Below are 16,637 nucleotides of genomic sequence, written 5' to 3' on the forward strand. Positions count from 1 at the left end.
ATCTTCTTATTTATATTGGGATTAATTATTTTAAATTTCAAATATATATATATAGCTTTGGCGAAAAAGCTCGACTTGGCTTTTTCTCTTCCTCGTCGTTGAAGTTGCGCGTTTGCCTATTTTGGTGGCTGATATATGTTTGCTTTCTATTAATGAAGCGCATGAAATGCCAATTTGTTATCGACGATCGAAATCTATAGTCGCACGTGTGTCACGTCGTATTAGGTCTGACGTACTATTCGCGCAGGAAATTATTGTTTTTATAAAGTAATAAAGACATAAATATATTGCTTTTAAGGACGAATGTTTTATTAAGAGTTACGTACAAAATTCTTATAATACTCTTATACTCCTTGTATTGCACATTACGTCGTCGTAAACCTATAATTGAATATGCGGAACCTTTGCTTGCTTCTTCACACATAAAAATATATAATGCATGTACTCATACTTGTCGAATCGTAAGTCAACCGGTGACTGAATAAGGAGAAATCAGTAATGATTTTGACGGTTTACGAGTCACTATTAGCACCTCTAGAAATTTTTTTCTTTTACCATTTTTTTTCTTCTTCCATCGTTACAGTCAGAGGATAATCGCTAATTCAAAGTGTGTGTCTCTGTGTGTTTGTGTGTATTCTTCACGTTACGTGTACAATAATTTCACTGGTGTGTGTAAATGTATCTTCTTCATATACTTTATCTTTTCGGATTAGGTTTTTAATCATCTGATATGCTTTCACCCACATTGTATTCCAATCGATTACAAAGGACACGATAACGAGGATAATCTACGAGTGCGATTACAACCGGGCAGGTACGTAATCTCGCGATCCTAAATAAACATTTAGCCTTTCTTGGTATAATTTATATTCATACGTAATGTAATTTTTTTTCTTCCGTTATACAAAGTTGATTGAAGAGCGCATAATTTTGTTTAGGTATAACCTTACGTACGTACGTGCGCGCCATCTCGACGCGGTTTTGTCATCATAATTCTTTTTTTTTTTTTAATATGCTCCGCTAAGACAAATACACAATCGATCACAAATATATTATATAAAAAATTAATCGTCGGTCAATTCCCCAAAATATTTAATGCTTCTCCTTTTCAGTCCTCGCGATTTAGCTCGTGAAATTCTCTTTCGTTTCGATACACACACGAGTGTATCAGTCTGTTACATAGTGGCGTCTCCAAAAACCTTACAAAAATACTTATCTTTATCGTTCTCAAAATTATTGTTTTCCTCCGACTCGCGGTTTATAATACTCTCCTTTTATTGCGATTAAAAATGGGACGATCACTTTCATTTCTCTAAAATTCCTTCCTAAAACTTCGAACCACATATCTCGTTATCATCACACTGGAATGCCAGAACTCTTTGTCTCCCGGTTAAACCAGGTGCAAAAAATAATCCGCAACGGCCTCTCGACGAAACGTGCGTATTTAAAAAAGGGCGTGTAATCGAAAATTGCAAACTAAAGCTACACACGATACAAAAACTGAAAGAGTATACAATGAAAGAAAGAACTGCAAGGAAGATTCTTGAAAAGTAAAGAAAAGAAAAATTATTGGAGTAGGGCTCGCTTAAGTATAAATCTGTAGCAGTATCAAAATGGTAAAAATCGTGCCGATAAAGACGAGGAGCACGGGCAGGACGAGGACGAATCTGACGGAGCGGCGCAGGCCGCTCGGCCCCTGTCATACGGCTTCGCCGGCAGCAGCGGCGTCGATGACGGCCGACTCGAACAGGGGCCGCTCGGGTGTGGCCTCGCCGACGGTCGTCGTTGTCGTCGTCGAGGTGGTTAGCACACCCGAGGTCGAGCGCCGAGACTTGTTGGAGCTCGAGAAGCAGAGACATCCGCCAGAGGATGAAGAGTTGGAGGTTGAACCGCTGGACGACTGGTTGCGGTTGCGCTTCAAGGTGGGCTTGCTCTCGCGGTCCTGCTCAGCCAAACACTTCTGGTAGTAGTCGTAGTCCTTGAGATACCTGCAGGGATTTGTATGACGATCAGAAGCGTCAGGTTTTATCAAATTTGGATGTTCATCCGATAAAGGACTGCATCGCTTACCAAACTGGAGGCCAGCGATGTTCGCTGAGATACTCCTGGTTCTCCGGGTGCAGAAGTCGCAGACTACGTGGCGACATCTTGCAGAGTTTGTTATAATTGACGCACAAGTGGTTCATGCACCAGTCAGCCAGCTGGTCCGCGTTGTGAAGCTTCAACCAGAAGAACGGCGAATCAATCAACCTCTATCGTACTCGCCCAATTTAAATGTCCGTCTAACCATACCTTGCACGGTTCCAGCAGTCGAAGACAGTTTTCCACGGCCTCGTTGCCGTCGTTTTGCGATAGCCTCTCTAGGTCCTCGATCACGCGGTTCTCCACGAGGTTCACCAGACGCGGTAGACAGAGCCGATTGGCCAATTCCAAAAGGTTCAGACACCTCGCAGAGGATATCGCTGGTACCTCGTCCGTGTACAGGTAGCAGAGGAGCTTGTGGAACGTGTACTCGCGCACACCTGGAAAGACGATCTGGAAAAACGATCGTTGATGGTCTGACATTAGTGCGTATGGATCGGCTGAGATCGTATTATTATACACAGTTTTCGAGAAGTGACATTTGGTACAGGAGAGGTGATGATTGGAAGATACTCACAATTTTGGCACTGCTCTCGCGGAAGTCACCGGAGAACATGGCCTTCATCATGTCGCAACGCGCGGTTAGAATGGCCCTGTGCGCTGACAAGCTTCCGTCGTCCAGGTCGAACACAACGTCAGCAAAAAGACCTGGAACCATATCTCAAACATCGTAGCCCCGATTCTTCATCTTCATTCTCTAATAGCATCTGAACATACCTTGTTCCAGACAAAGTGTCTCCAGCCTCTGTCTCACGATCTGCTTAAACTGGTTGTTCAGGTCGCTGTTCATGTACTGCTCCCGCGACTGCATGTTGTTGAGGACCATCAGCAGTTGCGGCAGTTCCAGAAACTCGGCAGCCTGTCTGATCTCCTGTTGGCAGAAACGTGAATACGTCGAATCTCGTCAAAGACATGTGGTACGCTAGTCGTGTGAATTGTCAACTCGCACAGGGTATGTATACAGTCTAAGACTTGTATCTCTCTGTCTAGGTTTGAAACTAGGTTTAAAGTAACTCATGGCTATTTCTAGTTTACACTTAATGAACGTATGCTGAGAGACAACGTGATTGGCTCACTGAGAATATAATAAGGTGCAAAAGTTTACACAATCAATGAAAACAATGAACTTCGTCATGAGTAACTTCGTATAGCATGATTGGTTCTCTAGAATATTCGATGTATGCTTTTGAATTTCTAAATACCGACGGACACGTGTATAGGACTTTCACAATCGATATTTCGTTCACTTAGTCAATGTAAATGCGGCATGCTTCCAAAGTTTATGTATTCATGAATCGGGCATTGAGTTAAGATACATGTATGTGCATGATCGATGCATGATCAGTATGAGATTACGTCGACTCTGGACCATATAGATGTACCGGCTTGGAAAGACTTATTAAGAGAAGACAAAGCTATGAGATCTTTTTTTTCAGTCACGAGGTTTCCGATGCCAAAGTGACTATCCAATACGATAATCGATGGTCTCTTTGGCCTGAAACACCTCAGAGATACAGACAAACAATGGACTTTTAAGTATTATATGCGGTGACAGTATTATCTACGTTTCCCTTACGTGTGTTGCATGTACATTACATACCACTGTATCGTCTAACACATACATGTAGTACTAACCAGTAGTAGCCCGATAGGAGCTGTCTGAAAGAACCACATTTATGTTAGTTGGCTTTCGAAATGGCTTTAACCCGCCTCGCTGTTAGTCTAATGCCAATTTACATTGAAATCGCCTTTCTCCAGTGTTTTCTTTTTAATAAAAAAGCAGTGCATCAAATCGAGTCTCTCGAACTCGAGGCTGATTTACACAGCACAGGCGTTTCTTTAGGCGATCAAGGGTTGCATAACAATGTTTCAAATTGCGCGTCAGAGATTTTCAGATTTTTTTTTAAATTTACGTGAATGGCATCACCGACGAAAATAAAGCAAGTGGCAGGACAAGACACGATTTTTAAGCTTCACCATTTACGCAGATTTAAACCGTCCTCTCTTGAACGACTAAACGATAAAGTTTGCGTTCTTACTTTTAGATCGTGGTAGCGTTTGTCCAGATTTCCCGTGTAAATGAACTGCAGGCACTGCTGCATCGCTTGGCTCGTGATGAGCTTTGACAGTGTTACGACGGTCGTTTGTTGATGAACGCCGTTGCTGTTTTCAACCTGCGATTCAACATCAATATATAAGTGATAATATTGTCATCACTGATTTGCAGTTTGAAAACGTTGTACTCACCACAGCGACGCGTATGCATTGGAAGGCAGGATGATTGAGTTCCCTCGTGGCTCCGATGGGCTTTCTCTGCGTTTCTTGAGTGGGCAGTACTTGAAAACTCGAGCGTCTCTTGATCTGATCCCAAACCCTGCGGAAACGAACGAATTTATTCGATGATTCAATCTGATCGAAATCGAAAAAACAATTTCGGATGCTCCGTTTTCTCACTTGTTGGTTTTACTCTGATCGATGCGAATCAGGCACTCCGTGTCATCGTTAAAGTCGCCGACTGTCGCCTCGCCGAATGAACTGACCTGAAACGACATTGAACAAATGCTTCATTAATTAACGTTCATTTAATCAAGCTTAAATTCGAAAAAAATTCGCTAACCATGCTGGACTCGCTGGAGCTCCTGGGCGTGTACTCCTGAACGAGTTCCATAGTGAAAAGCCTGTGAAAGGCGGGCGAGGCAGCGGCGAGGAAGCATCGATGGGCGGTGAAAGAGTGATTGCCGGCGATGAGAGTGACGTCAGTGTGGTCGAGCCTCGTCCACAGGGACTTGATGTTCTCCTCGTAGGTGCTCGGAGCCAGGCAGACTTCCGGCGGTATCGGCTTCGGCGGACAGAACGGCGCCTGAGGGACACATCGATCGGTAATTCAATTATGTGCAGGTGTGGTCATTAGATCAGAAGGTAGAAGAAGTGAACATATAGTAAATTAGAATTTTCAGAATCGCATCACCTGTAGGAGGGGTCTCTTAACCCTTTTCAGATTGGTCATCCAGAACCTCTGCTGGCGTCGAGCGATCAGCGCTGCCCTTATGGAGTTCTCGAAGACCTCGTTGACACCGTAGTAGGTGAACACGCTGGTCTCGTAGTAGCAGACGCCGAGTTCTCGGGCTACCGCTCGAGCCTGGTCCGGCATCACCAGGTCGCTCTTTCGCGTCGCCCTGCATCGAATTTTGAAACGTAATTAATAAGTGCATTGTTCAGAGTTGATGAATCGAAGGTCAATGGTGTCGACTTGCCTGACGAAGGGGCTTCGATCGCGAAAGTAGCTGAGGTAGGTCTCGTCGCGGTACATGTACCGCAGGTCGTTCTTGCAACCTACCAGCAGTACCGGAGTGTGGGGGCAAAAGCGACGGATCTCCGGATACCACATCGCCTTGCAGTTTCTTAGCGACACGGGGTTCGTTATGGAAAAGCATAGTAGCACAACGTCTGATCTGAAAAACGCAATTAAAAATATTAAAATATTAAAAAAAAAACAATATCTTAGAGGATCCTTACCTGCCGTAGGCGAATCTCCGATCTTTCTCGTGATCGCCGAAGGTGTCCCATAGTCGCAACGAGACGTTCACATTGTCGACAACCTCCCAGGAGCGCTCCAACACCTGCGATACGATAAAACGATTCTTTCATTCCGAATCAAGCCTGTACGTCTAAAATTAGCCCGATACAGCATCCTTTTATCGCGCGCGACGAGTCGTCTCGGTGCGTGCGCGCGTCGAGGCTTTATTTTTAATCGTCGCTATACGTGAATAGCCCCATTGTGCGAGCGATTTAAGGGTCGGCCATTCGGCCTGATTACGCTAAACTACTGTCCGCTCGTTTTATATAGTTCGTAAGTTGTGGGGGTTCACTGAACGCGGACGGCGAAAGCTCTTCCGGCTGACGTTGTGTAGTATCGCGCCGGTATTGCAGTTGAGACGTGACATGTCTGGGAGATAATTGAGTTTATTTCAGGGCGGATTGTCGACTCGTTATTTTTACTAGGGGGTGGAGTTATTTATACGACCGAGAGTGAATGCGGCTTGATTGGCTGGAATGGAAAGTGCGCTTCTGTTGGGCGTATTGAGCGATTCGGTGACTTCTCGGTCGGTAAGTTAGGTAAGCTTGGGAGATACCCCCCTAAAATATTTTCCATCTATGTACTAACGTCTTTGTAGATCCTGTACTGATCAATGGCCCAAACAGTGGGCACGTGTGTGGTGAGCAGTTGCGACAGGGAAACGTGCTTGTTGCATGCTCGGGCGCAGATCAGCCGGGTCTTCCCGACCGCCGTGTCGCCCACGACCACGCACTTGACCAGCTCTTGGTGGGGCTGCTCATTGTCCATCACCGACGGGGCCGCGCATAGGCTGCCAGCCAAGCAACCCCCTCGTTCATCCAACTGTCGCTAGGAGTACTTTTCGAACTGTCGAGTCGAGCGGCTGCCGCGGAGCAGCCGTGTCTCCTGCAGCACTCGTGACTCGCTTTCGGATCGTTCGCGGAGATCCAACGAGACGTCGGCTTTGCTGATAATGCTTTCGAGGTTGCTCCGATGGTAAAACAGGTGGTAGAGGTTAGGTAGTTTGGCTGAGGAGTTGGACTGCTTGCGTTGGGCGGCCGGTCCTTCGTCGCACTTTTGGTGGCACGACACCGCCGCTGCATTCGCCCTGAAAATTGAGAAATTCGTGACGATTATGATTACGTAGAGAAGATTATGAGACCGTACTTTGACTATCGCAAGATTCAACATCATTGACTGTTTGTCATTGACTTCAATAAAGATTTACACATTATCAAAACCTGAAAATTGTTATTAAAAAACTTCAAATTAATTTAATACGAAGAAAACAACTGTACATACATTAAATCATTCTTTTTTTGTTTTTCAAATCACATAGGTATACGTACGAAGGTACGCAAAAAACTCGGGATTGCAATCTAATCAAAAATTTCAATTTCAAATTTATCCTTCATTTGAATTTCGAGGAAGAAAAAAGCTTCTCCTTGGAACTGACACGTGTGCCAAGGTATAATACGTACATATATAGGTAGAACAGCAAGATAATAGGCGGCGCTAGTGAATAGTGCCATTAAAATAATTATTTAACTCGCTATACGTTATCCAGGCAAAGCTTACACTTTGTTTCAAACAGCTGAGTCTTCCTAATCGATGAAACGTTTGTACATAGTATATGCACCGAATAATTACAACTTTGAATCGCAATCATATGATTCACGGAACATCGAAATCAAATCAAACCTCGCTCTACTCCAAATCGCAAAACGAAAGCTCAAAAACCAACTGCACAACCGAAACGACGTATCCAGCGGACACCGGAGATACGTATTATTTTCGTCTCCGGATACACACACCGGAACGACGAGCAACGGATGTGGACGTAACCCACGTATATACTGTACATCTACGTGCACATGCACAACGCCGGCTATTGATTTGACCCCGTGAGTCTCTCTCCTCCGACTTTCTCACTTTCGTTTTTTTCCTTCCAACATCAGCACATCTGGAAATGTATTAGCATAAGCTGAATAATTGCACGAGAGTGAGGAACGATCGATAAGCAGGCGTTGCAGGTGATAACAGCATACGGCATTATGGATGTAATTACCTGATTAACATTTCGCGTGATTTATTATCGCTGCTGGTTTAAAAACGACTTTGCGAATGACGCTTCAAAGTTTCCCTTGAAATATGTGACAATTTTGTGTTTGATAATTATGAGGCACACTAAGGCTGTGTTGTTTATTTCTAATAACCATCTCAAAACCTGACTAAATAAGTCTAAGTGGTGCGATGGATATTAGAAATAATCACCATGTCCCAAGTGTACCGAACTCTGTGACAACGCTTACGCTTCTACCTTAGGATCTGTGAATTCGATTGCGGAATACCGGGATCCACCTAGCGGCGGTACCGCTGAACTATAAAGCACCTGTCATGATGTTTATATCAGCTGAAACAATGACGGCCGACTTGTTGCTGTCTCGAGCTGTAAAAAAAAATCCGTATAGCCTCGGAATTTACATCAAAGTCGAGGCCGATGGGATGAAAAAACGCGAGCATCACCGCAGCCGTTTCTTTTCACTCTGGGCTGTATATACACAGTCGAGACGATAGCACATTGCAGAACGAGGAGGGTCAACGTTTCGCGGAAAAAATGTGGAGTGTTGTATCGACGGCTTCGCCTCGATCGGAGAACTTTGGGGTGCAGATTCTCTTTTTGTTTCGACTTTTCTTCGAAGCTGCTGCTCCACTTGGCTGGTGATTTTTTAAGCGAAAAGTGGAGCGAGAATTTAATGTATAATACACCTCTGATATTTATTCTCTGAGAAAAAAAGAAAAATGAATGCCAAACGCCGGTTCATACAAACGACCTCCATCAGCCTTATTTATTTTACACGCCAGACAGTATTGGCATCACGCACCCTTTTCTTTCTTGGGGTCGTCGCACCCGCTGGCTCATCGCTTTCATTTTTTTCCTTCCAACATCAGCACAGCTGGAAATGTATTAGCATAAGCTGAATAATTGCAGGAGAGTGGGGAACGATCGATAAGCGTGCGTTGCAGGTGATAACAGCATACGGCATTATGGACGTAATTACCTGCTTAACATTTCGCATGATTTATTATCGCTGCTGGTTTAAAAACGACTTTGCGAATGGCGCTTCAAAGTTTCCCTTGAAATATGTGACAATTTTGTGTTTGATAATTATGAGGCACACTAAGGCTGTGTTGTTTATTTCTAATAACCATCTCAAAACCTGACTAAACAAGTCTAAGTGGTGCGATGGATATTAGAAATAATCACCATGTCCCAAGTGTACCGAACTCTGTGACAACGCTTATGCTTATACCTTAGGATCTGTGAATTCGATTGCGGAATACCGGGATCCACCTAGCGGCGGTACCACAGAACTGTAAAGTACCTCTCATGATACTTATATCAGCTGAAACAATGACGGCCGACTTGTTGCTGTCTCGAACTGTAAAAAAAAATCCGTATAGCCTCGGAATTTACATCAAAGTCGAGGCCGATGGGACGAAAAAAACGCGATTAATCACTGCAACCGTTTCTTTTCACTCTGGGCTGTATATACACAGTCGAGACGATGGCGCATTGCAGAACCCGGAGGGTCAACGCAAAACGAAAGCTCAATAACCAACTGCAGAATCGAAACGACGAATCTAGCGGACGCCGGAGATACGTATTATTTTCGTCTCCGGATACACACACCGGAACGACGAGCAACGGATGTGGACGTAACGCACGTATATACTGTACATCTACGTGCACATGCACAACGCCGGCTATTATTATAATCCCGTGAGTCTATCTTCTCCGACTTTCTCACTTTCGTTTTTTTCCTTCCAACACCAGCACAGCTGGAAATGTATTAGCATAAGCTGAATAATTGCACGAGAGTGAGGAACGATCGATAAGCAGGCGTTGCAGGTGATAACAGCATACGGCATTATGGACCTGATTAACATTTCGCGTGATTTATTATCGCTGCTGGTTTAAAAACGACTTTGCGAATGACGCTTCAAAGTTTCCCTTGAAATATGTGACAATTTTGTGTTTGATAATTATGAGGCACACTAAGGCTGTGTTGTTTATTTCTAATAACCATCTCAAAACCTGACTAAACAAGTCTAAGTGGTGCGATGGATATTAGAAATAATCACCATGTCCCAAGTGTACCGAACTCTGTGACAACCCTTATGCTTATACCTTAGGATCTGTGAATTCGATTGTGGAATACCGGGATCCACCAAGCGGCGGTACCGCTGAACTATAAAGCACCTGTCATGATATTTATATCAGCTGAAACAATGACGGCCGACTTGTTGCTGTCAAAACGAAAGCTCAATAACCAACTGCAGAATCGAAACGACGAATCTAGCGGACGCCGGAGATACGTATTATTTTCGTCTCCGGATACACACACCGGAACGACGAGCAACGGATGTGGACGTAACGCACGTATATACTGTACATCTACGTGCACATGCACAACGCCGGCTATTATTATAATCCCGTGAGTCTATCTTCTCCGACTTTCTCACTTTCGTTTTTTTCCTTCCAACACCAGCACAGCTGGAAATGTATTAGCATAAGCTGAATAATTGCACGAGAGTGAGGAACGATCGATAAGCAGGCGTTGCAGGTGATAACAGCATACGGCATTATGGACCTGATTAACATTTCGCGTGATTTATTATCGCTGCTGGTTTAAAAACGACTTTGCGAATGACGCTTCAAAGTTTCCCTTGAAATATGTGACAATTTTGTGTTTGATAATTATGAGGCACACTAAGGCTGTGTTGTTTATTTCTAATAACCATCTCAAAACCTGACTAAACAAGTCTAAGTGGTGCGATGGATATTAGAAATAATCACCATGTCCCAAGTGTACCGAACTCTGTGACAACCCTTATGCTTATACCTTAGGATCTGTGAATTCGATTGTGGAATACCGGGATCCACCAAGCGGCGGTACCGCTGAACTATAAAGCACCTGTCATGATATTTATATCAGCTGAAACAATGACGGCCGACTTGTTGCTGTCAAAACGAAAGCTCAATAACCAACTGCAGAATCGAAACGACGAATCTAGCGGACGCCGGAGATACGTATTATTTTCGTCTCCGGATACACACACCGGAACGACGAGCAACGGATGTGGACGTAACGCACGTATATACTGTACATCTACGTGCACATGCACAACGCCGGCTATTATTATAATCCCGTGAGTCTATCTTCTCCGACTTTCTCACTTTCGTTTTTTTCCTTCCAACACCAGCACAGCTGGAAATGTATTAGCATAAGCTGAATAATTGCACGAGAGTGAGGAACGATCGATAAGCAGGCGTTGCAGGTGATAACAGCATACGGCATTATGGACCTGATTAACATTTCGCGTGATTTATTATCGCTGCTGGTTTAAAAACGACTTTGCGAATGACGCTTCAAAGTTTCCCTTGAAATATGTGACAATTTTGTGTTTGATAATTATGAGGCACACTAAGGCTGTGTTGTTTATTTCTAATAACCATCTCAAAACCTGACTAAACAAGTCTAAGTGGTGCGATGGATATTAGAAATAATCACCATGTCCCAAGTGTACCGAACTCTGTGACAACCCTTATGCTTATACCTTAGGATCTGTGAATTCGATTGTGGAATACCGGGATCCACCAAGCGGCGGTACCGCTGAACTATAAAGCACCTGTCATGATATTTATATCAGCTGAAACAATGACGGCCGACTTGTTGCTGTCTCAAACTGTAAAAAAAAATCCGTATAGCCTCGGAATTTACATCAAAGTCGAGGCCGATGGGACGAAAAAAACGCGATTAATCACTGCAACCGTTTCTTTTCACTCTGGGCTGTATATAAACAGTCGAGACGATGGCGCATTGCAGAACGCGGAGGGTCAACGGCTCGCGGAAAAAATGTGGAGCGTTGTATCGACGGCTTCGCCTCGATAGGAGAGCTTTTGGGTGATTCTATTTTTGTTTCGACTTTTTTTCGAAGCTGCTGCTCCACTTGGCTGGTAATTTTTTAAGCTAAAAGTGGAGCGAGAATTTAATGTATAATACACCTCTGGTATTCTCTGAGAAAAAAAAAGAAAAATGAATGCCAAACGCCGGTTCATACAAACGACCTCCATCAGCCTTATTTATTTTACACGCCAGACAGTATTGGCATCACGCACCCTTTTCTCTCTTGGGGTCGTCGCACCCGCTGGCTCATCGCTTTCCTCCGAAGCCCCGCGCATGACGATCGGGCCTCGAGGTGCAATCTGATCTGCCTCGAGAGGGGCGTTCGCTATCTCGGCCGGGCAATAAACGAAAATGAAAAATCGGGATTGGGCTGCGACTCGGATTTGTTGCGCAGTTTCGTTAACGCTTCCACTATAAGGAATCATCACGCATTGGTACTTAGCGAACGATGCGGAAAGCTCGCGATAATTGACAGTTGCATCGCAATTTTCGTAATGGCCGTCTCGAATTATGTTCCATTATATTGACGCCGAGACACACGCGCGACTACGATGTATTAGCCACAACGCGGCCATCGCCTCCTCTTCGAGATTCTTCGCGAACATCTCCACCTGAATATCTACACAATTGCACACGATGTCGGTGCATAATCGATAGTATAAGCTATGCTATTTTCTGCTCCGGTTTTATTACCGGTATAGAGCCGTTATGTGTACGATGAAGCTGACTCTGCACGTGCGCTCTCTCTCTCTCTCGCGGAAATGCCGGAGTTGTCTCGTGTATATAGTTTGATATTCACGAGCGCGACACGATGCAGTCGTGTACGCAGTAAGTAGCAGCAGCAGCTGCGGCACTGCACACACGCATCAGTGCAAATTGGAACGTGGGCTGTGATGAAAGAAGTAGGTAAGATGAGCGAGATATTGCGATAAGGGCAGGAAACAATATGAAGCGATTTCGTGTACGAATTATACATTGTCCAGCTTAATCCGAGTCAATCGAAGTATACATACCCATCGACACAATATCAATAGAAATCCCCGGCCGGTTCCTCTCGTTACACGCAGCCAATTGCTCTCGAAGCACGTGAGCGTTCGGTGCATCCGTACTCGCTATCCTACATATCCCTTAATCCCCTCTTTCTCTCCCTCTCTCTCTCTCCTCTCAATTCCGATGACAGTCGATTTCGAATAAATTGACTTCTTCGCGCCTCCGCAGCTGCGGACGATCGATCAGCAGCACTATTGTCGCCGCTGCTGCTGCTGCAGGTCTCTTGTGTACACGTAGTCGGCTGCAGTGTCACGGCTGATATGTACACACACATACACGTCTATATGCACACAGCGAGAGACTTGCGTAACAGGGCGCTATTCGGTATTAAGCGCCGCGATGCAACGGATTCATATTTCCCGCCGCGGCGCAGCCGATCCTCAAGGTTGCAGGTGGAACGATGATGGATTTTAATATCGCTTTATTATTAAAAAATTGTCGTCGGAGTAGGGGCCGAGAGGGAGTATTTTGCGAAACGATGATCGCGTGCGTTGAGAGAACGACCTGTTTATGTGTGTCTCTCATGCGCAGTTCCTCGACTCGATGCAGCGACTTTTACAAGGAGAGATGAATACGAGCTGTGAGAGAGAAGCGGCTATATCGTCGTCGATTAAAGTGCCGTCGAGGAGAGAAAACAAGATCGTCGTTTACCGGACGCTTAATTGTCCTCTCTGTGTCACTTGTTTATGAGCACTTACTATGCGGTCAACGAAGTTTATATCGTGTAACGTAGTATTCTCGTGTAACATTAGGTAATGGCTTCGGTATCGATCGAAAACTATGCAACTCCCGGCCATTACGTGATTACACGCGCCCTCGCTAAAATTTTACACTAAATTCATCGGATTAACGAATACTTAGGGCCCAATAGAGAAAGCCGTAATCTTGCAATTTCACTTTCCAGCAAACGCCTAGCCTCAATTGTATAATCGCGCTCGCGCCACATTACCCCGTGTGTATTTATTTAGCAATTGTGTGCAGCGAGAATTTCGAGCCATATGCGCGTCGCGTGCGACGTGTGGAATGAGAGAAAAAAGGAAACGATTATTTCGCTGTGCAGAAAGAAAGCGACATTAGCATAGAGATCTCAGCGGATATAAAGCCGCGCGTGAGCTTTCGTGCCGAGTAATTAACCGCGTAATAATTTCCGAAAGGGTATATAGATGGGTCATTCGTAGTGAGAATATTCGAAAAGTTTATTCTTCGACGATTTTCGCTCTCGTCTCAAGGATCTAGTATACAAGGCCTGGTTGCGGTGTTAGTTTGCAGAGGACCTGTGCGCCTGGATTGCGCCACGTCCGGTAAGTGTTCGCAATTTCGTATATGATTATTGTCGACGATACACTGCAGGCTGAAGCCGAGGTTTTTTGATCCGTTATCAGACCTGTCATCCCATACAAAGTCTTCGACAAACTCGTACGTCATACAGAAAGGTAAAAGACGCAGAAAACGAGGATGTTTTGGTCTGTTATCAGGTGTTTTCGAATGACGCGTTATATTTACCAGCCGCAAGCACGAGTATATGTTTGAAAATACATCGAGAAACGGCTTATAATTCCATACAGTCATCCTCCGAATACAAAGTCACCGATACGCGTATATAAAGCTCTGTTCAAGCGAAGGTCGAAGGTCATCGGCTACGTGTCTTTATCCCTCGCGAGTCGAAGCTTCTCCAACCCGGCTTTTCTATTTCAGCTTCATTATCATAAACTGCTCGTATTATATACTCCGTATGTGCGGACGATCCGACGCCCGGGAACAAAGAGAGGACGGGATATACAATATATATCTGTACGAGTTGCTGCCGCATGATGTATTCGAACGTCGACTCATTTCCTGCGGGGTGGAATAATATAAATATACCGTATAGCGAAAGGGTTGGCTTTTCAATTTTGAGATTCGGTCTGATATTTTTCAGTCTAAAATTTTAAGCTTATGTTCGTCGCGAAAATTTTCAATTTTCAAACAAAAGATAGCTTAGCAGTTTTGGATCGGCCCTTCTCCTACCGTTCAAGCTCTCGAAGCTTCTGACCAACGAAGATAGGTGGCGCACAGCCGCTTATCCGTTTTCCTCAATCGGTATCCGCAAGTCCTGTGCATATATAGCGGTCTATCGCCCATTTCGTAACTATCTGTTGTTGGGTCCATTTGGAGCTACTCGTGCTGTAACTGCTTGTTGGTATCTATAGGCACTTTGAATCGGCCACACTCCATCGCCCGTCATTCATAAAAATAGCATATGGGATATGAGCCCGGCTGCGTATGGAAATCTAAAGGTTCAGGTAATCCTACACCTGCGCACAGATGCGCTTCTGTGTGTGTATAATGACTATGTAGATGCACACCGTAACATAATGCTTGCCGATAGATCAAATGATCTTGGCTATATAGACTGTTAAAATAAAGAAAAAAGTGACTTGGAATAATAAATACGAGAGAAAGAGTCACCGGAGCTTGAATGGATCTCAACGACCAACGCGCGCATACGTATTGCTCGTGACGTTTCACCGGTGAAACTGTTTAGCGAAATTCTCGTGCACTGCGACGCGTCGCGATGTCGCGCATGACGATGGTTTCTCTATATATACAAGAATACGCAAGCAGAGAGACGAACCGTTGCGAGCTCACGAGCTTTTGCAAATCCGTTATTTTTATAAATTCAATCTTTTTAAAAATTCACACTTATGAGATATTCTATTAAAAAATGAAGAAAAAGTAGAGAGAGCAATATTGAGGAGCTTGCGTAAATGTGAACTCACCTTCAGGCCCGTGTGATCGATGCCGAGAATCAATGCTGCTGCGGCAAAGGGCGAGTGACACTTGGCCGGCTGGCTGTCATGATTCGTGCGAGCTTCCGCGTAGAGTCGCACAGCGCGGCTGCTGCACACATACACACACATGTATCAAAATATAATCCTCCTGTACTCATACGCGTGTGATGTTGTTCGAACGTTTATGGGGAATCGCGATGGGTAGCTTTTATCGGCGGTAATTTAAAAAATTCACGTGTTCGAAGAGGTATGCAAGTGCGCACGATTAAAAGCTGTTGGTTCATTCACGACTTGAAAAACATCGATTATTAAGCGAGAATTGCTGCCGGGGTCGATATAATAACCGCGAACTTGCGGCGCTTGATTATATTTTATTCACGCTCTTTTTACTCCAGTTTTTTTTTTATTTTTTATTAAAATTTAATTAGTATCGCCATCAAAACAAATAAATTACTCAAAGCGATGCACAAGCGCAAGCAAAAAAATGTGACCGCTCACGGTACCGAGCCCGCAAGCTCCGAAAAACAGCGCATCGCGAAGACGTCAGTGGCCAGCTATATAACCAACAACCTCTCTCTCTCTCTCTCCCACACAGCGAAAAATTGGCCGTGCACGAGTGCCGCTGCAGCAGCAGCTGCATCGCACATTTCCCTCGAATCTCTATCCCGTCTCCCTAAACACTGCACCGCGACGGTTATCGAGGAAAAGCTCCACGAGCTTGCAAAACCCGGAGAACGACCTATACACTCGCCTGCAGCCGCTGCAGTATCTCTCTCACACACAGACGTACACAGATACACACACATACACATTTTCGCTCTATCTCGTTTCGCAGAGGGAATCGATCGCGCGGAGAGTAGCAGTGTGCACACCTTTGCTTTCGCGACTAATCTGCCTTTCTTCTCCTCTTCTGCGTCTCTAGGTTACGGCCGAGCTTGCGAGGAGTCGCGCTTGCTAAGTGCCTCGTTGCCGATCTCTCCTCGGGTATAGAAAAAACCAACGGAGCGCGAAATGCGGAGCTTGCGACGAGCCGAGTGCGCGGTGCGCTGCTGTCCGCGGAGCGTCGAGTACTGACTCGGGCGACGTCCAGCCGTCTGAGCGCTCGAGTCGAGCTTTGCTTCTCCGTCGTCTGTGTGTGTGTGTGTG

At 44.9% G+C, this 16,637-nt stretch overlaps 1 protein-coding gene across 4 annotated transcripts; it reads right to left on the minus strand.

Moving 5' to 3' along the window:
• Nucleotides 1–283: 283 nt before the first annotated feature.
• Nucleotides 284–16,571, minus strand: LOC100120104 (rho-related BTB domain-containing protein 1). 4 transcript variants are annotated; one of them, XM_008216437.4, is made up of 16 exons: nt 16,364–16,560; nt 15,480–15,600; nt 6,308–6,806; nt 5,659–5,762; nt 5,397–5,594; nt 5,111–5,318; nt 4,760–5,002; nt 4,597–4,682; nt 4,390–4,516; nt 4,182–4,316; nt 3,778–3,801; nt 2,860–3,013; nt 2,660–2,790; nt 2,293–2,535; nt 2,071–2,219; nt 284–1,988 (listed from the first exon to the last, which is right to left on the minus strand). In XM_008216437.4, the coding sequence occupies exons 3-16, from the start codon at nt 6,485–6,487 to the stop codon at nt 1,700–1,702; spliced, it is 2,271 nt and encodes a 756-aa protein (XP_008214659.1). In that variant the 5' UTR covers nt 6,488–6,806; nt 15,480–15,600; nt 16,364–16,560; the 3' UTR covers nt 284–1,699. The 4 variants fall into 4 exon arrangements, with proteins under 4 accessions (XP_008214659.1, XP_016845434.1, XP_032455695.1 ...); XM_016989945.3 differs by having other exon boundaries at nt 567–1,988; nt 15,480–15,597; nt 16,364–16,571; XM_032599804.1 differs by lacking the exon at nt 3,778–3,801 and having other exon boundaries at nt 567–1,988; nt 15,480–15,597; nt 16,364–16,563.
• Between the last annotated feature and the right edge of the window lie 66 nt (nt 16,572–16,637).

This window comes from Nasonia vitripennis, chromosome 4 (genome assembly GCF_009193385.2).
Source record: "Nasonia vitripennis strain AsymCx chromosome 4, Nvit_psr_1.1, whole genome shotgun sequence".
In the NCBI taxonomy this organism is placed as follows: domain Eukaryota; kingdom Metazoa; phylum Arthropoda; class Insecta; order Hymenoptera; family Pteromalidae; genus Nasonia; species Nasonia vitripennis.

Coding starts and splice junctions, on each gene's coding strand:
- LOC100120104 (XM_008216437.4), bottom strand. CDS start 6,487: ATGGACAATGAGCAGCCCCACCAAGAGCTGGTCAAGTGCGTGGTCGTG. Junction 2,791..2,859: donor GACACTTTGTCTGGAACAAG/GTATGTTCAGAT, acceptor ATATGGTTCCAG/GTCTTTTTGCTGACGTTGTG. Junction 1,989..2,070: donor CATCGCTGGCCTCCAGTTTG/GTAAGCGATGCA, acceptor AAATCCCTGCAG/GTATCTCAAGGACTACGACT.